The 27187-nt window shown below is 45.9% G+C and overlaps 2 protein-coding genes across 3 annotated transcripts in view; both read right to left on the bottom strand.

Moving 5' to 3' along the window:
- Positions 1 to 7208: 7208 nt before the first annotated feature.
- Positions 7209 to 8018, bottom strand: LOC146619522 (uncharacterized). The gene has a single exon (XM_085370062.1). It carries the CDS (start codon positions 8016 to 8018, stop codon positions 7209 to 7211), a length of 810 nt encoding a protein of 269 aa, XP_085226188.1.
- Positions 8019 to 8399: 381 nt separating this feature from the next.
- Positions 8400 to 27187, bottom strand: part of il1rap (interleukin 1 receptor accessory protein) — a 33222-nt gene continuing 14434 nt past the window's right edge. For both annotated transcript variants that reach the window (XM_085371346.1, XM_085371344.1), the window contains exons 3-12: positions 24216 to 24411; positions 23378 to 23461; positions 19995 to 20205; positions 18619 to 18787; positions 18464 to 18535; positions 16503 to 16632; positions 15862 to 16010; positions 15288 to 15431; positions 14348 to 14491; positions 8400 to 14224 (exon numbers count right to left, since the gene is read on the bottom strand). In XM_085371346.1, coding sequence (XP_085227472.1) covers positions 13770 to 14224; positions 14348 to 14491; positions 15288 to 15431; positions 15862 to 16010; positions 16503 to 16632; positions 18464 to 18535; positions 18619 to 18787; positions 19995 to 20205; positions 23378 to 23461; positions 24216 to 24411 — 1754 coding nt within the window. In that variant the 3' untranslated portion in view covers positions 8400 to 13769. The remainder of the gene's footprint in view (positions 14225 to 14347; positions 14492 to 15287; positions 15432 to 15861; positions 16011 to 16502; positions 16633 to 18463; positions 18536 to 18618; positions 18788 to 19994; positions 20206 to 23377; positions 23462 to 24215; positions 24412 to 27187) is intronic.

The following is a 27187-nucleotide window of genomic DNA, read 5'->3' as shown; positions in this document are numbered from 1 at the left end:
AATCTGTAGCTGATGGATTTAATAAGAGATAATCCTGTTTTGCATGGATGCCTAACTTTATTGTAACACCTGAGCAGAGACACTGTGACTCTCTCACTCTTATTTATATTAATAATAATTAATAAATAAAAACCAAAGTAAGAGGAAAATCGATATGAGACAATCTGAAAAAGTGCAAAATGGTAAAATTTGTGTTAAGGAACAGAAATCAGCATATTAAATATAGATGAGTGTGTGTGTGTGTGTGTGTGTGTGTGTGTGTGTGTGTGTGTGTGTGTGTGCACGCGCGCTGAGTTTAATGGTTGATGAGTCCTAATGGCATTCTGTGTGATGATAAGTAACTACACACCAACTGTCTTCTGCTCAACAATTAACTCACTGTCACCACACACACACACACACACACACACACACACACACACACACACACACACACACACACACACACACACACAGACAATGAGGTGGAACCATCACTGAATCGTATTTGGACAAAAGGTTAAAGGTCCCCGTGAGCTACCATCCATGGAGCTGCCAGATCCACGCTCTGTAGCTAACTGGCTAACAGCCTCCATGTTGGCTTACTGTGGAAATGACAGGTTTCTCCGTCTCATCCAGGTCGGGGGTCAGTCTGAGTGGAGATGCCCAGACGTCCCCTTCCTGGTCACTTCCTCCAGCTCTTCCAAGGACTCCCAAACAACCCCAGAAACATAATCTCTACCCCTGGTCTCTGGTCCACCGGGCGCTTGTCCTCCCAGCTGTACACGCCCAAAACATCTTGTCCAGGAGGCACCCTGGTCAGATGCTAACCCCGAGTCCCTGCTAAATGATCAAGGCCCTCTCCCTCTCTGAGAGCCCTTGTGAAGAAGCTCGTTTCCACTGATTTCATCCACTTTCATTCTTTCAGTCACTGCTCACAGCTTGTGACTGCAGGCTGAGGGCAGAGAGCTTATAGCAGTGGAGTGGTTTGGGTGCCTATCAGTGAGCCCTATCACTGATCAGGGAAAATCAGTGAGATCAGAAAACCTCTCTGATGATTACAAAATCAAAGGACCAGTTCACCCTGCCCAGGCCAGGGCGACTGGGGCCCCGCCCTGGATCCAGGAGGAAGGGCTGGAGGGCAAGTGTCTGGTGGACGGGGACAAACCTGTCACCTACAAGTCATTGATGTCAGAGGACATTAGCTTATTTTATGGAGCTGGTGTGAGTGTGCTGTATACATAAAGATGCTGAAAAAACCTGTAAATGTCCATCAGCTTCCCCTGCTTCAGCTGTAACAGGTTAACGATCGAACAACCCTTAATTTTTATTCTTGTCATTTCATGATGTCAAACAGTCCGAGTTCTTCCACCACCACAGAGTGACGTTACAGAGGATCCAAGCACACCGCTGTGGTTCGAGGAGTCAGCTCTGAATTCTGCTTCCTGTCACAGAGGACTGGAAGACGAAAGTGGACACCGAGAGTTATGGTCTGATCAAAGCTCAGGAAAGATGAACGAGGATTCGATATGGACTAAAAACATTGCGGAAGTGAAGCAACTGTGCAAAAGTAAGGAGACAGAAGTCAATACAAGCATCTAACGCCACATCCGGATATATCAAAACTGGCACGTTAGGCCCTGAAGTACTTATTTGATCATCTGACTGTATATTCGTGTCTTCGTGTTTCCGTGTTTCCAGAGAAAATCAGAGTAAACTGAGTCAAAGTGAAAAGAAATGCGGCGGAGGAGGTCGAGGAGGCGGGCGAAGGAATTTTCAGTCAATGGTGGATCAAATAACGGCGGTCGCGTGTTGCAAGCGTGCATTGAATGTAAATTTGCAGAGACGACCTTTGGTACAGTAGGCAACACACACACACTGTAATTAATAACCAGTTGAACCAGTCCACACTGGGAACATCAGACTGGATTACACATAAATATCTAAGCTGGTAACGCTGTGGTTGGGGGGTTGATGGGGTGTGTGCAGCTCTGTTTCCTTTACACTTTCCTCCACCTGTCCTTAGCACGTCAGCTTCTGTATCTGACCAATGATGTGACGGCTGTTTGGTCAGTTCCTCTGATAAACTGTCCAAGACGTCAGAGCTCCAGTTTGTTGCAGCCATAGAAGCTAGATAGCGTTCCACTGTAAATACGGTGATGTATGGCTCCCACAAACCAACATGGCAGCAGTCAAAAGGGTTCAAAGCGGCGAGTGACGTGATGGTGAAACTTTCCTCTGTCGGGGCTGCCGGGGGCTCTGATGCATGTTTATTCAGGCTAACGCGCAGCTGTAAATAAAGTTTGACGACTGCAGCGTTCAGCTGTCGTGCTCATCTTTTATAAATCCAACATGCATGCAGAGGATCTGTGACGCTGCCAGAGGAAACTCCTCTAACTAAACTTTTAATCGATGTCCTGCTGCTGCGGCGGCGTCCTGCTGGCAGGGACGAGAGGGTCTGACTGAGCAGCGGCTCGCATTAATAAACGCTGATGAGCCTGTTTTTCTTTAAAAGCCATTTCTGCTTTATTAGTGCGAGCAGAGTAAAGAGCGACAGGTAGAGACAGATGAGAGGAGCGGGTAAAGGTCATGGTGACAGTGATGCTCAGTGGCGCTCATAGAGCATATCTCCAGCTAATCCCTCTGCTAATACAACCAGTCACAGTCACGCCATTATTTCAGGCTTTAGTCTGAGACCGCGGTAGCAGGAACACTGCACTGGGCTTTTAGCTCATCAGACTCTTTTAGGGGTTTGGGAGTAAAATTTAAGTTTAGGTAAGTTAGGCTTTGACACTTTGTTAAAATGATTAAAATTAGAGTTAAGAGGCCTGTGAATGCATTAATGTCACGGCTGTTCCTTCCCCTACTCATGGACCGGAGCGGGAAGCAGCCAAAGTATGACAACCACTTATCCAGAGTACCTCAGCACTACTCTTCATCAGAGCCCCCCAAACACAGCCAGCGAGTTTGAAGTGGATTGGTTTAACAGCTGCTGAGATAAGCAAAGAAAAGAGACGGAGATACGGAAGTTTCTTCGTGTGGAAACACCCTGTTTGTTAGTGGAAGTGACCTGGAATAGAGCCTGTTTGTTATAGTCATCGGCCTTTCTGCTGTTGTCTATGAATGTGAAGGTTTAGTAACTGCAAATACTTAAATACTGTAGCATGAAATGATCATACTTCATAGTCCACACAGCGTCGCTGTCACAGCGAGGAGGCGGAGCAGTCGCCCCCCTGCAGCATACCTGCATTGTTCTGACAGACAGTGAAGCAGCACCAGTCCAACTGTTTGCTTGTGACTGTGTTGTTGGCTGTTTTGGGCGGAGCATAGATTCTCACGCCACTGTTTCCTGGAACACATTTCTGTGAGACTGTGCCACAAATCATTGTTAAAATACACGGAGGTGCGTTTGCTGCTCTCTGCAGACGAGCTGTCGAACACCATCAATGAGCTGCTATTGATCTCTGCGTGCACACAGCAGGAGATGATGGATGATTTAAATTTAACGCTCAGGTTTTTTGTGTTTCAGGGCTTCGGCCAAAGACGCCACTTAAACATTAATTAATTAGAAAACAACTGCAGCAGTTCAAAAACAGCTAATGTCACTGGTCTCTGGCTCATACGTCTCTGACGGGGTTCAGCGGTTTGTGTCTCAGCTGAAGGTGGCGTGTGAACTGCCAAAGCCTCCCCTGTGCAGTGAGGAAACAGCGTGTTTGTGCAGTTTGGTAGATACCTGCTGGACGAAGGTCGAGCTCACCTAATCACCAGGAGAGGAGCTGGACCGCAGGACGGATACACTCACATCCTGGTCCCTGGACGTCGGGCTATTCTCCGGTGAATGAGACGGTTGTGTCAGTAAAGTTTGTGCTTACATTTGTACTTTGGTGATAATTTCTAAGAGTAAGGAATCACAAGATGAAAAGTTAAACCAGACTACAACCAGTAATTCTCAGGAGCAGTTTATTAAAAGACAAAACAAGAGCAGGCCAGCAGACCAATAACTGAAACTCCCTGAAACCAGCCACCTAATCTCGCCCAATTGATTCAATTTTATTTACATAGCATCAAAACACAACAACTCAAGTCACTTTACATTGTAACAAACTTACAGTAATACAGAGAAAAACCCAACAATCATATGACCCCCTATGAGCAAGCACTTTGGCAACAGTGGGAAGGAAAAACTCCCTTTTAACAGGAAGAAACCTCCTGCAGAAGCATGTGGCCTGTCTACATTCCCAGTGACCAACAGGGAATGGGAGAGCACGAAGACAGTACAAAGACACTCTGTGGAGCCAGAGATTAATAACAAGCCTTCCTGTGTTTGCTTCACTTTCCTGTTACTTCCTTAGTTTCTCGTGGCTCTGTTCCTGTTGGGTTCGGCTCTGATGTTGGTTTATGTCAGAGGGAAGGCTCAGATCTCCCAGCTGAGTGGCTTCCCTTCTCTTTGGTAACTTTGGCGCGCCTTCTGTTGGCCATGGTTAATTTCTTTTGCTTCTTCTTAGATGTTAATAACTGACAGATTTCTTGGAACCACTTCACTCTTTTTAGTTAGGCGGGACGTGATGTGTAGAAAGACTTTCTGGGGGTTGTGACAGTTGACAGTAAGAATTCAGGTTTTTTATTAATCCATGCGTGCTGCCCTGATAAATATATAAACCTCATGAAAACAGAGGCGATACGCAGACTGTGCGTACTAACTCTGGACACACAGGAACTCCCACACTCAGGCTGGTGGTCAAACAGCGACACCTGCTGGTTTGTGCTGATTTAGCCTCTCATTTACGTTTCTGCTGATTTTCCCACCTGAAGTCACTTGTTACCGTCAACGGATCAGATTTGTTTAGGAAGTTGTGTAAATGACCCAGAAGTGCTTTCTTAATCACATCAGCAAAGGATGCGCTGGAGGATCCTTTGTAAAGGAAAGCAGTTAATGACATCCCACAATTCATAGCTGTGGACCAACATGTTCATTAATGATAATGTGTTTTCCATTTCATGCCATAACATGTTTGAACCTGTGTCAGGAAAAGTGATTAAGAAAAGACGTTTGATGAGAATGTCAAAATAAAAGTCCTGCAACTACATTTTAGCTGCTCAGTGACTATTTCTGAGCCTCAGTCAGTAAAGCACAGAAGAAGCTCATAATCATTAGCATTAAACATGTGCTCCCAAAGAGCCAAGACATCTGACGGTGAAACACATTCCTTCATCAGAGGTGGAAAAAACAATCACCTCAACTGTTTCAGCACGTTTTCCACAATCCACTAAAAATGAATAATTAAAAGAAATTTCAGATGCCAAACAATTATCATCGTCAACATAGATTTTTATTAACCAGTGTCTCTTTATAGAAATGGTATCACATCACGTACAAGCACGTTCAGTCTGTCCACGTAAAGATGAGCAGTGCCATCTCTTTATTAGTCATCAAAGAAAAGCAGGGTTTGATCTGAGAACAGCTGCTGACATGCAGAAACAGCAAAGCTACAAGAGGAGATAACACTGATTAAAGGTCTCGGGTGAAAACAGACGGGGCTGTGGAAACATTATGAAATCAACATAAATAACGAGGGACTCCTTTTCTATTAGAAAACACAGAGACTAAAGTAAGATATATAAAAATAAGGCATTTCCAGTTATTTTATAGGTGAACTGTGATTTTGTTAGCAGCTAGTGTCGTCACCTGTCGTGTGGTGGCGGGCTGATGAGCTACTTTCATCCATGATACATGAACCTGGATTGTTCTCATGTTCTTGTCATTTATCGTCAGTGGGTGTAGCAGCAGCAGCCCCTTTGTCCACCTGTCAATCAAAGAGGCCACACCCCCAACAATGCAAATTTTAAGCCTTAAGATCATTTAAACAGGAGAGTTAGCCAAAGAGAACGAAACCGTTTGTAAACACGTTGATTTCTGCTGTAAGATCAGACATTTCAACATCTGTGGGGACTGACTCACTGCTGGAGCCTCAAGAGGCCATTAGAGGAACTGCAGATTTTGGCACTTCAGCATCAGCTCAATTTTGAGGTTGATTCTCGTATAAAAGCCTTAAAGATTCAAAGTGTTTTGTTGTGTTGGTTTCATATTTTCACTGTGAGCTGTAAATCTTGTGAATTAAGGAAAGACACTGAAAACTTTGTCCCTGAGTTTGTCCTTAAGGCAGCGTTTCTCTGTGGCCTCGATGCAGTTTTACTAGAGACCAAATAAGGGAAACAATACTCTAGTTTATTAAAAGGTGTATTAACTTCCTCAATATGGACAAAAGTACGGGACCACCTACGTAAGACAGCTGTAAGAGCTGCTTGGCCATGCAAGAGGAACTTTGGAGCGCTGCAGCCTTTGACTCAACAGAGCGTCGGCGACTTTTGCAAACTGTGCGCCCGAACACTCGAGACCTCGTTCAATTACTTTACACAGTCTGTCACTGCATGGCCGAGTGCCTAAAAGCTTCCACTTTGAAATAATACCCCCGAAAGCGTGGTGAAACATTTAGGAGGGAAGTCGGACTTGATGCAACAATGGTTTCCTGTTACAGCACCTACTTCAATTCAAACTGACAACCCCTGAATTCAATAATTAGGAGATGTGACCCAGTACTTTTGTTCATAAGCGTAGTTCTTGTACTATTGCAGAAGTTCTGAAACCTTCAAGATCTGCCATTTAGATCAGCGGTCCCCAACCCCCGGGCCTTGGCCCGGTACCGGTCCATGAGTCGTTTGGTACCGGGGCGCGAGAGTTGAGGCTCAGGTGTGAAATGTATGGTTTTCAGGGTTTTTATCGGTTTTCAGCATTATTTTGTTATTGTTTTTATCGTTAACTCGGTTTTCCTGGGTCTTTTCACGTGTGATATGAATAAATCTTTTTTTCGGTACCGGTACTAGTTTTATTTTGTTGCATTTATCTTAAAGGCCGGTCCGTGAAAATATTGTCGGGCATAAACCGGTCCGTGGCGCAAAAAAGGTTGGAGACCGCTGATTTAGATCATCCTGAAATATACGGATCTCCTGCTCTCCAGAGGATGAACTCTAAAGATTTGAATTACCCCTGGACTTTGCTGTCTATCGCCTCCCTCAGGACAAACCCATCTTAATGTTTCTTCTGACCTCCCAAACACTTGTATTTTCCTGACGTCATTTGAATGCAGCATCTCCTTTGAGTTAGAAATAAAGGTCTTTATCAAAGGGTGGAGTTGGTGCCATTTTCACCACAAGCTCCACCCCTTTTCCCTCTACGATGGAAGAACTTCCTCAGACGTCCTTGAACTGCTCACCGCCTGCTGCTGGTTGTGTTTCCCCATTTTGTTCTCCGGACTGATAGTGAGGGCGGAGTCAGAATCTAGGTGGTGTATGGGGGTGGGGTTAGGAGAGCAGTGAGCATCATGGGCGGAGTTAGGAACTGGGTTGGGGTGTGTTTCTGGGACCGGGTCTGAACGAACTTCTGTCCTATCGCATGGTTCCTGCTGTGTTTGTGTCTCTACTGTAAGCTCCACCCCTGCCCCCTCTACATTGCCCATAAACCCAGCGCACCCTGAGCAACTCCTGCTGTGCTGTGGCCCCTCCTCCATATTTATGACCCCTCTCTTGAGGTACCCTCTGGGCCGCGTCCGCCTGTCTCTGCGGCTAACATTGGTACGCCCGTTTCGGTGGCCCTGATTGGTTCTGTCGCTCTGGCTCTGGATCCGTTGAGCCCTCTGCAGGGCCATGGCAGCCAGGTCTGAGTGCGATGATGTGCTGTCGATCAACCTCCTGCCCAGAGCGAGTGGGCGGACGGGCAGTGCCAGCCTCAGCCTGAGCCAGAAGCGAGAGCGCCGCGGTTCAGATCGGGTTCCTCGCCATGTGACGGTGGTGATGGTGGCCTGACGGAGCTGAGGGACCTCCACGCAGGCCAGTTTGCTGACTGAGCGGTAAACCACAGCGATAATAGAGGCTCGGAGACTATTCTCGAGGTACAGACCGAGACGACACTCCAGGAGACTGAAGCTCTTTTCTGCCAGGAAGTTTGGGCTGAGAACCAAGAGGAGGCGGCGGCTCCGCTGCATTGACTGCAGGATGGCCTCTGATAGGTCTGACAGGGGACAGACAAAAAGACTCAAGGACTGCAGCTCAAGGTTCAGCTTACATCCACACGTACACGGGTACTTTTAGCTCTGCCACGAAGGAGACGTGGCAACTTTAGTTTGTCTGATCGTTCCAGAGTTACTGAAAATGTTACGGATAGATCTGCATAAACATTTCACCATAACATTAAAGGGATTCTTCACCTGAGATATGTCAATGTTGGACATTTAGTTGCAAATCTTCATGAAGACACATCAAACTGGGAGACATTGTCTTTATGTTCTCCACAAAATATCAGATATCAGGGGCTTCATTCATTCATGGTGTGGAGGGAAGCTACGACCGAGGCATAGTTTTATTTTTGTGTGTGTGATTCTGAAAATGGAAGACATCAAATAAAAAACACTGACATGAATAATGATGGTGAAAGGAAAAGACTTTTATACCAAAAAACAGAAATAAAATAACCACAGTTCACAGCGTGACAAAGTGCAGGATGCATTCTCTCATTACAATACTGATTGTTCAGGTTAGAGATAAATAGCGTAGCATATTTTAGTAAGAAAAATATACAATGAGAGCTGATTTTTTGTTGAAATATCAAATATAAAGTGGAAAATAAAGAAAGTGCACAGTAATTAACAAACAAATAACAGGTTACTCAATGCTGATATCTAAAACCTGCAGTGCATGAAGCATGAATCCATACTTGGTTTTTCTTGTGTTGTTTAGCAGGTACGATAACTCCTCTATGCAGATGACACCCAGCTTTACCTCTCTGCTGGCGTCTGTGCAAAAACTCCTCAACGTCACAACTATCCAAGCGATGTCACATGTGTGCACGCACAAATCACACAGGTAACCGTACCCACCAGTCTTTAAGAAAATGTGGGTGTTCCCTGACTGGTTCCTGGAGGTTGCTGTTACTGGGTGAAACTGGTTGTACCAAAGACCTTGGATGCTAACAGATTGCTGTAGCTGCACCTACGTTGGATGAAAGTGTCCGATTTGTCTGAAAACACTGTCAACTACTGAGCGGTAATGAAATCACTTGTTGCCATGTTTGCCTTCAAAGTAAAAGTTGTACTTTTTGAGTGGATTTCAGTTCTAAGGCAGAACTTTGTCTTTGAAGGCAAACTATTCATTTCCGGTTTGTGTCGCACTTTAAGTTTTACGACTGTCTGGTGGTTATTTAGTGGGTATTTTCAGATAAGTCAGTATCTTTCATACACACTACAGGTGATTGTGTAGTGACCTGCTCATTAGGCAGGTGTTGTGCTCTTTGTAACCAATTAAAATGACGACTACATTCAGCTACAGAGGACATACAGATATATAAATGGAAATGCTCCCCGTCTGTGGCACATGTGATGTGTTAGCATCCATTGTATGGATTTGAATAAATTTTGTATAGATGGTCATGGCCCCCCCCCTCCCCGAGGATGACTCTTACCCACTTTGTTATCCTGACACCTCTCCACGAGTCCCACCAACAGGTGACCTTTGGTTTTTAACAGATATGTAGAAAAAAACGATAGAACCCATATGAACCTAACACTGAATGCTAACATGATACAGATATAGGACTTGATTTTAATCCACCTCTATAGTCTATTAGTGTGTTAACTGTGTGTTACGATTTGATTAACATGTGTTTAAGGCTATTTTGTGCATGTTTGCACAAAACACTGTAAAGTAAAACCAGACCTCTTTTATAAAGCACCAGTTTAGAAAACACAAAAGTATTTAACTCTGGACAAACAAAAAAAATGAAATACATAAATGTGATAATGACACATGTGATAATGAGTGGATACTGTAGATGATGAAATGGCAGCTAATATCAAAGTTAAAATAAAATGAGTGAAATTGAAAACCTGTAAAACAAACACTTCTATCGAAGCATCTGCATCGTCCTCCTCCCGCTCTTGAGGGCGACCAGCTTTAACGGCATCGTGACTTCAGCTCCAGGACTGACAACACAGACTTCCTGTTGTAATGAACACTGCAGCCTCTAGGGGCGCTTTCAGCATTTTAACTAACGAACTAACCCTTTAAAAATGTTAGTCTGAAGCTCGTTTTTAGCCATGCTAGCAGCTTTGCAGTAAGGACGGTAACATCCACGCTTGAACGTTGATGTTCAATGAACCACTTCAAACAATCACGGTTTCCACAAAGATGAACTCCTTTCCCCAAAGCACGATTAATTGGTCCTTCGAGAGCCGGAGCCCTGGAGTCGACATTCACCGAGGGGAGAAGAGACACGCTGAAAGACTGACGTCAGTCAGGAAGTTCCTGTAGTAAAGTCCCGAGATGCTAAGCAACGCCAAGTAAGTTGGAGAGTGACTCTATAATCGCAACTGGGTTTGTCTCCCGAAGCTGGGTTTGTGTCCCGCAACTGGGTTTGTGTCCCGAGAAATCGCCCTGGGTTTGTGTCCCGAGTGTCCCTTCATTGGGTTTTGTCGCGCGACTGGGTTAGGGTCCCGAAAGATTGGGTCGGTGTCCCGAGTGTAACGGTGAGAGTTCGAAGTAGGCCTAATTTGTGTTGTTGTTGTTGTCATATGCGTTTGTGTGAATGCTGCGGAGCAGGTGTGGTCTGTGACACGGTTGTTGTTGTTATCATAGGTTCCCGAGCAAGTAAGACTGCATCACAGGGAGACAACGCATTCATGCAAGAATTCACTCCCAGCAGCGCGAGATATTCATATTCTAATACAAAACTGTGATTTTGAGGGTAAATTGGTTGCTGTAAAATGTTTAGATTCAAGTCTTAGAAATTTTCAGAAAAAAAAACCCGCCTTGAAGAGTGTGTGGAGAAGGCCAGCCCACATCAGCAGCAGTTAAGATATGCTCTGGTGAATGGCTTTCCCCCACCCCTTGCTGACACAAAATGCTTAGATTATTCTTTGGCTTGCCCTGATCAACAACAGCCTGTGCTCCAGACCTTAGATTTAATTGAGGTGGATAGTTGTTAAAAGTAATCTGCATTAAGCTTGTGGTTGCTCAAATTCAGTACAATGACATATGAGATGAAGTAAAATAGGTAAATATTTAAACTAATGATGTGCATAGAGGCACTTGACCTGTGTGAAAGACTGTCGTCTTATTATGAGCCATTGTTGAGATGTAGAGCACACCTGTGAAAACAACTAATATGCTGAACCCTGTATGAAACATCTAAAAGTACATGATGGAGAAGCTGAATTGAATATGAAAGTGCACGTCTTTGCCACTGTGGGGCAAAGCACGCAACCACTGTGTGAGGTTGCGTTGTGGTCTCTTCTGAGCTGATGAGCAAGCTACACATTATCAGATCGAGAGCTGGCTGAGAACTCATCAAAGAGAGGGAAACAGAACTATGATAACTGTGATAACTGGAGTGTGCAGCGTTTCTGTGAGTTCAGCTTCTTCTTTCAGATGTGCAGCAGTTTTTCTGCATCTTGACTCATGTGTGTAGAGCGTTCATAGCATCAGCATCATGATTCTATGAAAAGCACATGAACCAGAAGCTATGGTGGTGATGACAGCAGTTTCCTATGAACATCACCTAATGCTGTGCCACTGCACTGTGCATATGATGACACTCTGAAGACTGCTGGGATCATAACAGCAGTAAGATAACTGGACCCAGCACCCTTTCCACAGAGGGGTTTTTCTGCAGAGCGTGGACAGTGGAGGAGTCATAAGTACCCCCCTCGCAGGACGAAGGCCTGAAGTGAGGTGATGGGGGTTGGTAGAGGCCATAAAACTAGAGTGCTGAAGAGGTCTGCAGCTTTCATGATAGCTGAGACCCATGTTGACAAACAACAAAACCAACTGGTATGTTTGAATGCTTATTCTACTCTGGTCCTATGGACAGTGATGGAAACAACTGGAAGAGACATTCATGACGCCCTGCAGAACTCAAACCACTCTGCATAGATGATGGGTGATCACAGCAAAGCTGGGATGTTTTTGAAAATGTTACTTTCTTATTTTAACTATTAAATTAACAATTCATTTGTTTGCTCGTAGGATGCAGTTTGCCATTGGATGAGATCAATGAGGAATGGGATAACTGCTAATACATTTGTCAAACTGTGTACGGTTACAGTAATTTAGGGTGATTGACATATGCTGTGTATAAAAATGTTTGCATTGAAACTGTCAAACATGAGGTGATCATAACTTTTCTAGCATAAAGGTCAAAAAGGGGGGAATGTTAGGTTTTGTATTGTTGATTGTCATTTATGCTTAGAAATATCTACTTATATATGCTTAGAGTTTTATAATTAGTTGTAGATTGGTAGAGGTTTGAGCCTTAATAGTCTGCAAACTTTGTGTGCACACCTACATCCTGGGAGCATGGGAGAGGTCGTACCTTGTCTTATTGTTTCATGGTAGGATAAACGTGGCTGTATCTGTTTTAGGCTAAGTGCCTTTTGTTTAGATGAACTGCTGGACTTCCAGACCAGCAGGTTTAGGGAAGTTATTTATGGGGTCACACTCTGACAACACACACACACACACACACACACACACACACACACACACACACACACACACACACACACACACACACACACACACACACACGGTACTCTTTGTTTGTATGTAGAGGTCATATGTTAATGAACCTATGCATATTCATGTAACCTCAATAAAAGAGCAGTGTTACGGGGGAGCGGACGAGAGCAACTGGGGTCAAGCGAAGGAACGGCGTTTGTCCGGTTCTCTCCCGTGCACGAGAAACATGAAGAACTTTGTCTACTTCGTGTCTTGCTTGCTGTGTAATTATATTGTCTTCAACGTTCCAGCGAATAGGTTCAAGCTACAAACCTGTCAGGGAGATTTACATTTTCCTTTTTAAATATCTGCACAGCTGTTAGATGATTAGTGTGAAATATGGCTCGCACATACATGGACATCTGTCCTCTGAGCTGCACGTGCTGGGCTCGACCTGCACCGACGGTGTCGAGCAGCCAATCCTCTGTTCTCAGCTAGATGTAAGAAGTTATTCCGTTTTTTTCTACCTTACGTTTTTGTAAAATTCATAGTTCATTCCAACCGTATTTTTTAACCGTTTTTAAATTACTTGAACTATTTTGTTCCATTTGGGAGGTTTTGGTTATTGTGCAGCCTGTTGGTCAATGATTATATAGTTCATAGAAATAAACTTGACTACTGTACTCACATGGTGTTCTATGTCAACCACAGTCAAGAGTAAACTGTTATATTTAAGCACCAAGAGCTACGCAGCTATGTTTAGGCATAAAGAACTTGGTCGGCTTCAGCAAATATTGTGGTTTTGGGTTAAAAATGCGACGGCCACATTTAAAACTGAAACTTTGTCCAAAACAAGTCACACTATGACATCGCGTGTCGTTGCTCAGAGGCCAAAGGAAACCGTGCGGGTATCTGTAAGTGGTTTTGGCCAAACATCACCTGAAGAGGAAACAAGGTGGAGCACAGTCTCATTAACCCAGGACGCTGAAACGTGCCATTTGTTCATAATGCGACACTGATAAAAACATTAGCTTGTTGATGGGAAATGTTTTCTGGTGTAAATACTGACAGAGCTGCTAGCATGGCTGTGGACTTTTTCATATCCTTAAAGGGAAAATGAAACTTTGTTCCATAAAATGAATAAATCTGAGTCAGTCCTGGTCAAAAGCATGACTCTCATTCAGAGAAACCACGAGCCTTCCCCAGGCTGAGCTCCATCAGCTGTAACTGTTCTCAGAGAGCTGCTGCTACGCTGCAGAATTCAGGACTTTCTGCGGGTCTTTGACGGTGTTGCTGATCAGCCCCGTTTGGGAGTTTGTACTGTTCTGACTGTGAAGCCTCATCAGCGCCACCTCCTTACTGCTCTCTTCTTCGTCCTCCCCTCGGCTGCTAACCCTCCTCACGGGCAACTCCACCCTCAGCCTCTTCCAGAAGCGTGACGACAGCTCTCTGGACTTGTCCCCCTGCCATCGGACCAGCGCCAGAGCCACCCGGGCCCGCCTCAGCTCCCTGACCCAGCCCTTCCTCCGGACCGGCTTGTACTGGACCAGGATCACCCGCAGGTGCCCAGCTAGCGCCATAGTGTCAATGCCGGCCTTAAGCTCCAGCAGAGCCTGGGAGCCCTGCGAGGCGTAGCCAGGACTGACGACCACCAGGAGGCGCCTGCTGCGAGCCACGAAACTCAGAGTCTCATCTGTGATGGCTGCAGGGAGAGAGGGATAATGAAGGATGGACGGATGAAAGGATGGATGGATGACGTGTGTTTTGGTTCACCTGTTCAGTGTGTGTGTGTGTGGTGTGTGTGACAGCACACGTGAGTACTCACTCCCGCCTGGCAGGCTGTCTCGGTCGAAGATGCACACCGAGTACCCGAGCTCGTTCTCCAGGACTCTGCGCAGCGTCAACAGAACAAACTGCTCCTCCTCACTGTTCCTCGCATACGAAATGTACACGTCGAACTCCTTATCATCTGAACACACGCACACGCGCACACACACACACACACTCCATTACAGAGGGGAAACTTCTGAGCTTCAGTCGTCAGGAAGTCAGGACGTAAATGTCACCCACACATGTCGAGTCAGCGAGATAAAAGTGAGTGGAAACTGATCTGATAAAGCGCCTCCTCCTCCTCCTTCTTCTTCATTCTCTACAAAACTAAACTGAACAGTCTCACTCAAGGTTTTGGACTTTTCAAATATGCTGCATGTTTCAGTGAATCGCTGCTCTCCACGTCTGTTCCCATTTTTCCACATGACATGAAAACGTCCCTGCACACACTGCTCAGACGTCCTGTGTGACATTTCTGGTATGCACAAGTTTCATTTGCAGATAAGATACAATCTTTTTCTACCACGACATGTGAAAACTGTCAAATTTTGCCTCCGATCGAGATAAAGCGAGGGGATTTTTCTGTGAGAAGCTGACCGAGTGTCCTCGAACGCAAACATGTAGCTCTGGAGTGATTTTAGGGTCACAAACGTTCTCCTTTAATAAACTAAATGCTGCAAGCGCAGCCAGGCAGCGCGACTCGTAGAGAAGAAATTTAGTGTCAGGGCATAAAAAGTGAAGTGACACTGCAGATATTTCAGTTACCTGGCCAAAAACAAGGCTGTAGCTTTATTACCTCGTGTTTTACACCCCGAATATGCAGAATCATAATCGCACAAAAAGGCGATAAAAACGGTGCGTCTGAGGGTTTATCTGACTGCGGGTCATAAAGGGAACGGGCGAGCAGGTGGAGGGAGCTGGGGGCGGGGTCTCACCTGTGTGCCGCTCGTCTGTGCCAAACCAGGAGCGATAGAGCAGCAGCAGCTCCAGCCAGAAGACGTGATAAACCACGAAGAGGATCAGCATGAGGAGCAGAGTGACGCCGAGGCCGCAGCCCAGCTCCACGGTGGGCAGCGACACTGCAACACAAACACACCTGAGGCCTCAGTGACGGCTAAGCCACGCCCCCACGGACAGAAAACAACACAGGGCAGGGGGTCTTCATCATTTCATTGTAACAAACCTGTAAGAAATGGAACGACATCTGTGCTTTTGATGCTTTCTATCTAACACTGCTCGAGCTCAAGAGCGCCCCCTGTGGGAGTCCACAGTGGGAGTTCTACATTACGCTGGACGTTATCTATGGTTTTGTCATCGACACCTTGGTCTACTAAAGACGTCACAGGTGTTGGGTGGGGATCACCCAGGACCATAATTCCCAAATCGAACTTCCTGTTTGTTCCCTGAGACCTGAAGCTCATCTGGAAAGTGTTTACTGAGCTTGAGTTTCAGATGCATGACGAGCCTTTAATGTGAAACATCCACACGGCGTGAGCAGCGCTTCCTCACCTTCCTCCTCCAGCTGAGCTCTGCGGGTATCGAAGCCTCGCTCGTTCTTCACGGAGCAGTAAAACTCTCGCTTCAGGTCTTTGGACTGGAAGTCCTGGATCACGAGGATGTTCTCGATAGTCAGGTCCCTGAAGTGGTCTCTCACCACCCTCAAAGCACAAAAAGAAGTGACATTTCAAAATAAAAGCACGCTTTCTGCAGGAATTTACTCTCCGCTGCTTTCGTCTGATAGTTCGAGTTGTTTTAAATATGCTGTGCTGCTGATGTCTCGCAGCCTAGTATATATATCAATAAAGTAGTGTTTCAAGTTTGTTACATTTAAACAGCTCCTTTCACATTATAAGCACTGAGGCTACAGACACACGTTACACATTTTATCTTGTTTTTGTAAAACACTCTTTGAGTTGAACTTTAATTCACTATTTTGAGCTTTTTACTGAAAGGTTTGGAGTTAATTCCAACGGTGCAAAAATAGGAGACGCTGATGAAAGTGAAGGAGGCGTCATTTAAAATGAAAAACCCAAATAAAAGCAAAAACCTTAGCAGTGGTCAGCGCTCTTATCATCAAGTTTATTTGAAGATGTGACTTTATAACAAGCGCCCGTGCAGAGCGGCCGCTGGCGCACGCGCTCTGTTCGCACCTGTTAATTTGTGTGAATCGATCAGGAAGTTTGTCCAGCGTCTTCCCATCAACTGTCCACCAGATCTCCCGCCACGGTTTGTCCAGGACGAACGGAAGCTGACCTCTGCACACCAGACGCACCTCGGTGCCTGAAGAGACAGAAGGATATTCATTTCAGTGCAGGATGAAGGTAAAGTGTTTCCTGCTGCAGGCGTGGATGTTCACGTTAAACAGTTCACTCCACTCGTGGATCTGCATGATGCCATAGAGTGGGAATATCCTAATGTGGTCGTTTTGAACTGCGACTCGCGCAAAGCTGCACGTGGAGCTGGAAATGAGCGGCACACGTCCAACTTGGTGACGGACATGACTCAAAGTGATTTTAGTGTATTCTCTGGATTCATTTCTGTTGAATATTTGCGGTTCATTAAACGATCCGTGCAGAACACATGTTCCCGAGCGTGTTTTTATATCTCGATGTTTCTTTGCTGCACAGCTTCATAAATGCAGTAATTCGGTCTAATTAACGACCCGTTCAAACTTTTTGGAGTCGCAGTGTTTGCAGCTTTGGAAAACGCAGCTGCAGTTTCATGACTTTATTTTCCTTTCACAGACAATGACGCTGATATTGAAGTCTTAAACTGCTGCTGATGACGGCGCTGCGGCAGTCGTTTCCTTCAGACATTTATCAGCCTGCTGGCTGCAGTCCTGCTCGCCTCCATCGGCACCGACTCACACTGTGTGTGCATGTCGCGTGCGTTGATGGAGTGTGTGCACGCCGTTAGCAGCTCGTTCTGTTTTATGAGACGTTCTCCCGCAGCTTCCACTAATTCTGAGCGGACGATTAACTTTGTGAATGTCGAGTCTCAGAGAGCCAGTTTGAAAGAAGCTGCTGGCAGACGAAGTGCCGCCCGTCACGTCCTCAGAGTCCAGCTGCAGGTGGAAGAACTTCCTCCACAGAGCCACACGACTCTTCCATCAACTGCTGATGTTGTCCATGCACATCTGGACAAATCAGCCTGGTTAGATTCACCCCTGTCCCCGTCCTCTGTGTTAATGAGAGACGTGGCGTCTGTGCAGACCTTTGTGTTCATCAGTGTGAGCAGGACTGAAGGCTGCTGTAGATCAACCTCATTACACTCAAAATGTTCTTAATGGGTTCAAAGATATCTGTGCAGCACGTTTTATTCAAGCAGGATTTATGTTCCTGCTGTGAAGAAGTCACAGGACAGCCAATCACATCAAGTTATTTATTTAACATGTGAGCTCTGTTGGTTTTGGTTTTTCTGTTCTTTCAATTTTTTATTCGTCTGCACGTTTTCCATTTTGACCAATCGTTTCTGATCAATAACAAATTAACACTATCGCTCCGTCAACAGCGACCTCCGGCTGTCATCTGCACCGATCAATGAGTCTGCTGCCTCGCATACAAACAGGGTCTCCACAATACACGACTGCAGCAGCTCAGGGTGAACGACGACACAAAGAAAACCCTTAAAAACTAGATTTTTCCTTCCGGTCCTCATCATGACACATTCCAGCCAACAGACATTTTCTCTCGTTCAGGGTCTGCCCCGGGGTCTCCTCCACACTGTTCCCAAAGGAACGGGCACTCCAGCCTGTTCCTGATGGGAACCTGGTCTCAGACTGAGAGGTGCTGAAGCTGGAGGTCATCGCTCCGCAGAGCCAGAAAGACCATGAGGCCACTGAACCCACAGCCCACCAGGACTCTGAATTAGTGCCAGCAATATGAACCAAACAATGGGCCCCAAGGTAAAGCCCAAGGCACGTTTGACCGGCATCTCCAAGTCACGGCAGGGACGGTCAAATGCTCATGAAGTTTATGCAAATCTTTAAATCTACACATAGGAGCGTTTAGCACGTCCTCGAGGCCTCTGAGCTGTAAAGCTGCAGTACAAACAGGAGAAACGTGCAAAGACAAAGATGACTGAACAGCGCTCGGGGGGTTTGTTCACGTACCTGTTTTGACTGTGAAAATCTGGTCATGTGTGGGGTTCATGATGCTGGGCTCTTTGGGCAGCGAGAGGGGCACTGAGAGTAAATGAGAGCACCGGTTACCTGCACAGTTACTGCCTGTAATCTCTGTATGCGAGTTACCAGAAACGGTGTCTCACAGATGGCCGTGACGTTGATGCTCCTGGTGAAGTTGAGTGTTTGGTTCCTCCTCTGGTACTGGACTCTGCAGTAATATAAACCCTGATACTGTTCCATCATGAGGTGAACCTGCAGACTGTTTCCTTTCTGCTCCCTGTCGCTGTCCCAGAACGGATACCAGTCGCACACCTGAGAACGGCGAGATTCACACACTTTAGTTTCATCCAGCCCATCCAGACCCGATCTGCAGACGATATCCTGCAGCTCCGCTCGGCTTTACAGCGTGTTTCAGTTCAGCTGTTTGCTTTACTGACTCGTTGACAGAAGGATTAATGAACAGAGCTGCCACGTTTAAGAGAGGAAAAGCACGAATACCACACTGAACATATTCTGTTAATTGAAAGAAGAAGTAAAACTGTTATTGCAGAAACACAGGCATCCCATCGTACGAGGAAGAGAAAAAAACATTTGTGAGAGAAAAAAGATTAATCAGCTATAACGGTGCTGATACGTCTGTGGTTTACTCAGTCATTAGTATCACAAGGTGTATAACGAAACCAGGGAGACTTCTTTACAAAACACATTCATTTCTAGTTAAACATAAAGTACTTCATTGAAGGGATTCCATAAGGCTCAATATTGGTCCCACTGCTATTTTCAAAATATGGAAAATGACTTTATACAAAGTTAGTTGAATTCTAATAAATATGTTTCTATATCATTAATATGTCATCATTTCACCTCTGCCCCTGAAACAGTGCCTTGATTTTCTTTAAAATAATATATAATAAGTGAAGAAATGTTCTATCGTAGAAAAACATCAACATCAGTCAGAGATAATGTACAGCCATTAGAAAAGTTGCTGACTGGAAATAAAACAGAGCAGCCCAGTAACCATGATTCAAGAGAGCGCCAACATACAGCGACCAGAACAAACCAATAAATCCGTTACACTGAAGGCTGATTGGAGATGAACTCAAACGACAGATCGTGTCAGAAGGTGGACGTCGTCCAGCTGCGGCGACTTCGCTTGGTTAAGTCGCTACTCGCAGAACAGACATCGATATGTTTGGTATTTGATTCAGTTTTGAGTTTGTGTTGGGGCCCAATGTTGTGTTCAAAACAATAAAAATGTTTTTATTTGCAGAAACATTAAAGATATACTCGATTACTTTTGATCTACTGACATTTAAGAAAATGTCAATTCAATAAAGAACCGAGTGTCTAAAAGGATTTTAATTTGGTGTCATACAGAGAAAGCACTCAGAGGCTGAAGGACCAGGCTTTATGTCAGAGACCAGCATGATTTTAATGTGATTCTGAGTATCTGAATGCAACAGAATCAAAGACTGCAGATAAAACAGGACAGAGGTTAACAGCAGTGCTGAAAACTTACCGGGTGCGCCACAAAGTACCATTGGACCTTTGGTGCGCTCTCTGACATCTTGGTGGCGTCCTGCAGGTCTGGACAGTCTAACGTCTTCCCCTCCTGTAAAGGGATCAAGTCCTCAATCGGTGCCACGGCAACCGGAAGCGCACACTTAACAACGTCGTCCGGCCGCAACACTTTGAGGCGGATGGCGATCTTACTGCAGGAGGACTTGTTACTGCAAGTCAGAGACGGGAGATGTCAGCAAGCAGGAACCCATCCAGAGCATCTGCACATTTCAGCTCCGGCCAAACATTCAGATTTTTATTTGGGGGGGGCAGTATGGAGATTATGTAGGGAAGTGAGGAGAGTGAATGACACACAGGAAACAGTCTGGGGTGGACTCCAACCCAGGCGCCAGCTCAGGAAGGCGCACGATGCTCACGCCTTTCCCACGATGCTGCATCAGCTCTTCTAAAAGTTTCGGGGAACTGACGGCATTCAGAAGCGGCGTTCAGCCGAAACATGACAAAGTGGAGCAGAGCAAACCACAAACCCACAGGACGCGAACACAGGCTGTGATTTTGGGTCATCGCTGGTCTCGGCATCATCAGCACAACAGAAAGAAGCTGGTTGACTCTCTGCTTCATCTCTAAAACTATTGAGCCTCTTATGTTATCACAGGGTTGTGATTCAGATCAAAGATTCTAAACATCACCAACAAACTGATTATTATCTTATCATATGAACAGTCGTGCGCACGCTAGCCCAGCTGTGCTGTTTTACTCTCGAAACCAAACGTCAGGAACTTACAGGCTACAAATACGTGAACTCAGAGGCTCGTGAGAACTTGAGTTTTGATCTCTGAAACATGTGGATGCTATTCCTGCATCTGTGTCTGCACGGCTTTGTGCATGTGCCAAATAATTCTCTGAAGCCGGTAAGACAGAGGAAACAGGAAGTGACCTGACCACACAGGAACGCAGAACTAGATCACCTTGTTCTTTGAGGTCTGCTGCAGTATTGGTACTGAAAGCAGCTCTGGCAGCACTCGTACCACAGACGGCAGCAGCCTCATGACGGACGGACCGGCAGTGAAGTAAACGACGACATCAGAAGAAATACGTTTGTGTTTGTAGCAAATATGAAAATTAAAATACAGACGTCGGTTTTTTGTCTTCATTAGTCACAAAATAACTGATGTGAGCTTAACTGGTTGTGGCTCAGACGACTTACAGGCAGAGCTGTAATGCCTGTCTGGCTGGGCCTGATCTCCATGAAATGTGTGCTGTGCGTATGTGTGTGCATTCATGTCTTTGTGGGGACCAAAAATTGGAAGTTCAGTGTACTTGTGGGGACCAACGTTTGAAGGCATGTCTGAGACTCAAAATGTGGTTTTAGTGTCAGGGTTACAGTCGGGTTATGTCAATTAAAAGTCCCCACAAGATATGAATCCCCGACGTGTGTGTGTGTGTGTGTGTGTGTGTGTGTGTGTGTGTGTGTGTGTGTGTGTGTGTGTGTGTGTGTGTGTGTGTGTGAGAGAGTCTTATTCATGTGCTGAGATAATCTGCCCAGTTCAGATTTATTACGGCCGACTCCTCCAAGTCCCCAAAAACGTTCAGATGGAGCTGAAGGAAACCCCGCCCGTCCTCAGTGACTCGTTGCTAACACGGCGAGCTGTTTGCTCGCCGTGTTAGCGGACGAGTGTACGCCGTGTGCAGAGTGCAGCGGGTTCGAGCCCTCCTCTCTCTCTCCTGTCTGTCTAATAAAAATTCCACGAACAATCATCTTTAAAAACAAAGCGTGACTGTTGTGCACGGCCGTCTAAGTTTTCATGTTTTTTTCAGTATCATTAGAAATGAATGAATCTTGTTTTGGACGCGCTCATTGGCTTATTATATTTTTATATTATTTTGTTTGTGTTTTCTAATAAATACAAAACACAATAGCGACGCAGAGACCAAACAACCAGAAACACAACAACATTATTATTGAAATAAAAAAAGGAAAAGCTTTATATAAAGGTAGTCAAAGCGTCCTCTGAGCGCCGGCTCATCGTTTAAAACGCTTCTTCATCGGTTTGTGTTTCAAGGTGCTCGATGAGCTCACCATCAGCCTGCTGCTGTTGCTCCATCTGATTAACGTGTGATCTCCACACCGTCCAAATGCTTCACGCTTAAAACTCTAACTCCTATAACTAGTTCACATTCTCATTCTTCTGGATTTCAGAATAAAAGACTTATTTATAAATATGTTCCCGTGCGTTGCATGGTCAGGTGACTCGTGAGGTCGAGTAACGCTGATCTGCTTCCTGTTCCCATCACTCGAAATGAATACGAGGCAAATTCAAACGTGAACACTTTTAGTAAAACGGGGCAGGTGACACTTTACTACATCACGGGATCATCACTTTGGCACAGATTGACCCTCGTAGACCGATCTCGCTCCGAGGCTTGCCCGGACCCTCCTCATCCCCTCGGGACCTGATCCTGTTTGCTGACTGTTACTTGGAGGTTTGGAGCGAGTCCAGCTGACAGGACTTATCCGTCGAGCTGAGCGGCACATTTAAGATGCTCTCACAGCCACTTTGGAAGATTAAGTGTGGAGCGGCCAAGACGGAGGATCGAAGCTAAGAGACCGGCTTGTTGCATCTGACTGATCTACAGGCTGATGACCGGGCTGGACCGGCCGTGTTGGACCATCAGCCGGCTGGAGTCGCTAAAATCGAGGCCTATCCGCGAGACGAGTCTGAAGACTCTGTCAGAATTTATATTAATTGGAGAACAGAGAGGTCAGCTGCCCGCTCAGAGCTGTGGCTGCAGTGAAATTAAATATAATGTGGTCACTGAATGCTGTTGGAGATGGAGGCCCTCTGTCACCCCTCGCCTTACAGCGGCAGTGGAAGTGGGTGTGGCCAAGGCTGAATTGCTAATCATTTACACCTGAGGATAAAGGTGTGCCGGAGGCTGGCTCGGTGAAGCTGCTTCGTAGCACTTTTAAAGCAGTTTGAAATAAAAACAGCATTTCTGGTCGTAACAGAAGGATTACATACTGGTCGCAGTGTGGCTGGTATTGAACTCAGAGGGGGAAGGACCAGTATAAAACCAGTATTTGTAATAAAACCTCGAGGTTCTGACGCTCTGGGCCGTTGACAGGTGAAAACATTAAACAATAACAGGCTCTGAAGGTTAAAACATCCTGAGGAAACAAATTATGAACAGAAAAGAGGAGGTCGTGTTTAAAGAGGCTCAGTGAGGAACCAGGAATCCTCCACGTCCAGATGAACAGAATCAACCTTTTGGGATTTACTTACCTGGATGATTGAGCGTGCTCAAAGACAAATGTTTGATATATTTGCAACATGCGCTTCGGTTCAGACAAAAACTTTCCCAGCAGCCCCGGCGTCTTACCGCAGCATGCAGATGTACTGGCCGGTGTCGGCGGCGGCGGCCGGCTGCAGAAACAGTCTCTCTCTGTCTTTGCTGAGCCGCGAGCTGCAGAGCAGGATGACATCACCAATGAGTGAACGTAAATCAGACACGACTCAATTAGAACAACATTAGAACAAAGTCGGCGAGGCGGATCGAGCCGCCTCCCAAACACCATACGTCCTCTCTGGAAGGGAAATCGTTACAGCCCACTTCATCATTCAGCTCCTCTCAAAGTGTCTCAATTAGACACAACCCCCCCATCTGCTTTAAACTCAACCAGGCTCATCTGTAATCGATCACAAACACATCGGTTGTTTATTCCCTCTGTTATTCTCCAGACAACATAAAGTTTATATAGAAATAAACCTAAAACCTTGAACTGGAGCAGTGGAAACCTGCAGGGCAGAAAAAGTGAAGCCGGTTTTGGTCCTTTGGCTTCAGCTTCCTTCTAAACTTGGTCGATCGTGGCTCAAGAGTTGGGAGTTCGCCTTGTAATCGGAAGGTTGCCGGTTCGAGCCCTGGCTTGGACAGTCTCGGTCGTTGTGTCCTTGGGCAAGACAATTCCCCCCGTTGCCTACTGGTGGTGGCCAGTGTCCGGCAGCCTCGCCTCTGTCAGTGTGCCCCAGGGTGGCTGTGGCTACAACGTAGCTGCCATCACCAGTGTGTGAATGTGTGCGTGTGGATGGGTGGATGCTTGTGTATAGTGTAAAGCGCTTTGGGGTCCTTAGGACCAAGTAAAACCAAGTAAAAGCACTATACAAATACAGACCATTTAAACTTCCCCTGAAAATGACGCCGACGCGTTAATGGGGGTTACCTGTACGTGATTGGCTGCTCCAGGTCGTGGCCCTCGGGGAGGCGGTACCAGAAGAGGTTGTGCCCGGCGCTCTGGGTGGAGGTGTAGTTGTAGACGGAGGGATGAGAGAAAAGAGGACAGGAGAGCCAACCGACCTCGCCCTCCACTACAGAGACCGCCCCCTCGCTGGACTCGCCCCAGTCGTAGCACATGGGCTCTGAGAGGAACATTAAAGGAACAGTTCAACCAAAGCAAGTCCTCGGCGTGCAGATCACACCGAGAACGAGCCAAACATTCAACGGATGAACTTTTTTATCAGAAACTGATGAGTGAACAGGAAGAGGAGTTTGTGGGGGTTCTCCCTCTCTGGATCAGGATGCTGGTCTGGCTCTGATTTTTCTGTGCGAATTAAACAGCGCTTAGTGGATGTCATCGTTAACTGGCCTTGTTAAAGGACGCGTCCGCCTCATTAAAGGATTAAAGCACAGAGGGCAGCTGCTGCACTGCTGAAATTAAACTGCTTGCAGCGGTTATTAAATTTGGTGCAGAAAGCTGCACAGAGCGAAGGACAAAGAGCCGTGCGCGTGAACAGATGGAGGCACAGATTTCTGACCCCGACCTCCAGGCTCAGAATATCCCAGCGTCTAGCTGGGAAACACAGACATCAGCATCTGGCACACAGACAGACACCCGGCACAGATGATCATGACTGCTGCCTCACATGTCCACAGCCAACTGAGACCTTTTTTACTTCTTTAAAGTTAGTGTGGGAACCAGATTATGCAACACAGAAAACATTTGTTGTGGCTTTTTAGCCTCTCGTATGTTTGGAAAGCTGAGGAGAGAGAACAGGGCCAACAGCCTCTGCATCAGCCCCACACGGAGCTCTCTGCAGCACAGAGCGGTGCAACAGTCACGCCTCGTTTCTTTATGTTGGGCAGGAAAATTGGAAATAGGTGCAGCGATTTATTGAAACTTGGAGAAACATACACAGAAATACGGCAAAAATATGTGACTGCCTTTATTTTTCTGCTTGACCTCTGAGCAGCTCTGTCGCCTCTGCACGATGGAAACATGCAACCTAAGCTAAGGCATGCAATAAAAACGGGCTTTATTCATGTCCTTACAAAAATAGACTGACTGTGCTGTGCCTGGATGGTGTGTGTGTGTGTGTGTGTGTGTGTGTGTGTGTGTCCCCTGTGATGAAATTTTTCCTGCTGCAGAAAGCAGATGTTCTGATGATGCAGATGTTAATAACAGATGTTAATAATATGAATAAAGCCAAACGGGCCTCACTCACAGTTTTACTGGGGCGCGGAAAATAATGTTTATTTTTATTTTTTGTAAATATGAAAACAACTTCATTAATATTTTATTTATATATTATTCTAGTAATCTGGAAAAATAATCTTCCAAAGCGTTTGACTGAATGTGGACACCCCACGCCCCCCTTTAGACTCAGCCCTGCCTGCTGAAGGTGATGAAGGTCTCGGGTTAAGCGAAACATCAAAACCATCTCTTTCTCTTAACCTGAGCTCGGTAACAGCTCCGCCTCTTTGCTCTCTGCCGAGTGTGTGTAGACCAATGGGTGCAGCGTGTTTAACTATGACATCATCATCTTAGTCACAGGCATGCTCTTTGATACGTTTCTACTGCGGGGCTGTTTTCAGGTGCAGATACGGGCGAAACGCTCACTGACGTCGCGAAGCTCAAAGCAAAAAATGAGCATCAGGGATTTTCTGTGATACTCTGTGAACTGGGCACTCCTACAGAAACAGACAGTAAAATATCATCAGCATAGAAATTACACGAACATCTGCTTAAGTTCCAGATTGCCGTCACTGTCTCTGCTTATGAAAATCATACAAAGGTGGAACAGGAAAAAACAGGGTGAATTTTAGCCCAGCACAGACATCCCGCCGTGCTGAATGAGGTGTCAGTAAAGCCATTAGTGCTGTAGTATTTATAGCTGATGTAATTCTCCTGCAGTGAGGATGAAACAGCTCTAACTGATGGCTGTAACTAAAAGAGAAAGTGCAAACCCTCATCCAGGATTTTTATCGTAAGCAGGACTTAAATTACCGATTGATCATCAAAATTAGCGCAGACCAATTTTCCCTCAATTGATTTAATTGAGCAGCGGTCTCAGCGCTGACCCGAGGCCAATCAGTCAGTCAGATTACAAAGCACGCAGCTCGCTCTACAAGCACCTCATCTATAATGACTGAATGACTTAAATGGAGGATAAAGATGATTGCTGTTCAACACAGCATGGGATAATAATAAGGACGACTATCATCCACCACGAGGAGCAGACTCTTGTAGAATGTGCGACCCCTAAACCCACCTAAGCACAGGAAATACCCTTAAAATCACATTTAAGACCCCCCCCTCACAGTCTAAACTGAAACACACACTGAAACTGTCTGAAGGTGCAAAACATTATCAGGGATCAGTGGGACCTCTGTAACCATAGAAACCAGGTAACTCATGCATTATGAGACAAATCCAACAACAGAAACTGTTTCGATTTCGTGGCTCGTCCAGCGGCTCGTCTGGGGTCCCGAGCCTCAGTTTGAGAAACTGAAGTGCAGGTGGTTTCAGGATGGTGAACACCGAGCTCTGGATTAATGGAGGCTCTGTGCCCCTCCTGTACGGAGCTGGATCGAGTGTGCGTGTTGGTAATTGACCTGTCAGGTTCTCCCGGCCGGCGTATTAGTCTTTCTATTAAAACCTTCTCCAGCATCCGTCCACCTCTTCCCGTCCTCCTCCCTCGATATCCATCCATCCATCTACACTAACGCCTCCAGCCTGATCCTACCTCTCCACACACACATCACCCATCTGTCCGTAACAAGCTGCAGCGTTTAGCTTCAGTCCCAGCGATCTGTATGAGGATAATAGGACTACAGTGATGGCGTCGCTGTGTTTGTGATGCTTCAATAATCTGGTTGAAACAGTTTAACATTGATCTGCAACTCGTGTCACAATCG

The sequence above is a fragment of the Diplotaxodon limnothrissa genome, linkage group LG14 (assembly GCF_057381915.1).
Source record: "Diplotaxodon limnothrissa isolate DT_005_m linkage group LG14, D_limnothrissa_male_GT1.1, whole genome shotgun sequence".
In the NCBI taxonomy this organism is placed as follows: Eukaryota; Metazoa; Chordata; class Actinopteri; order Cichliformes; family Cichlidae; genus Diplotaxodon; species Diplotaxodon limnothrissa.
Note: the sequence above shows the minus strand (reverse complement) of the source record. Positions and strands in the feature narration are given on the sequence as shown.

Excerpts from the sequence above, each read along its gene's own strand:
- LOC146619522 (XM_085370062.1), bottom strand. The coding sequence starts at position 8,018 with ATGCAGCGGAGCCGCCGCCTCCTCTTGGTTCTCAGCCCAAACTTCCTG.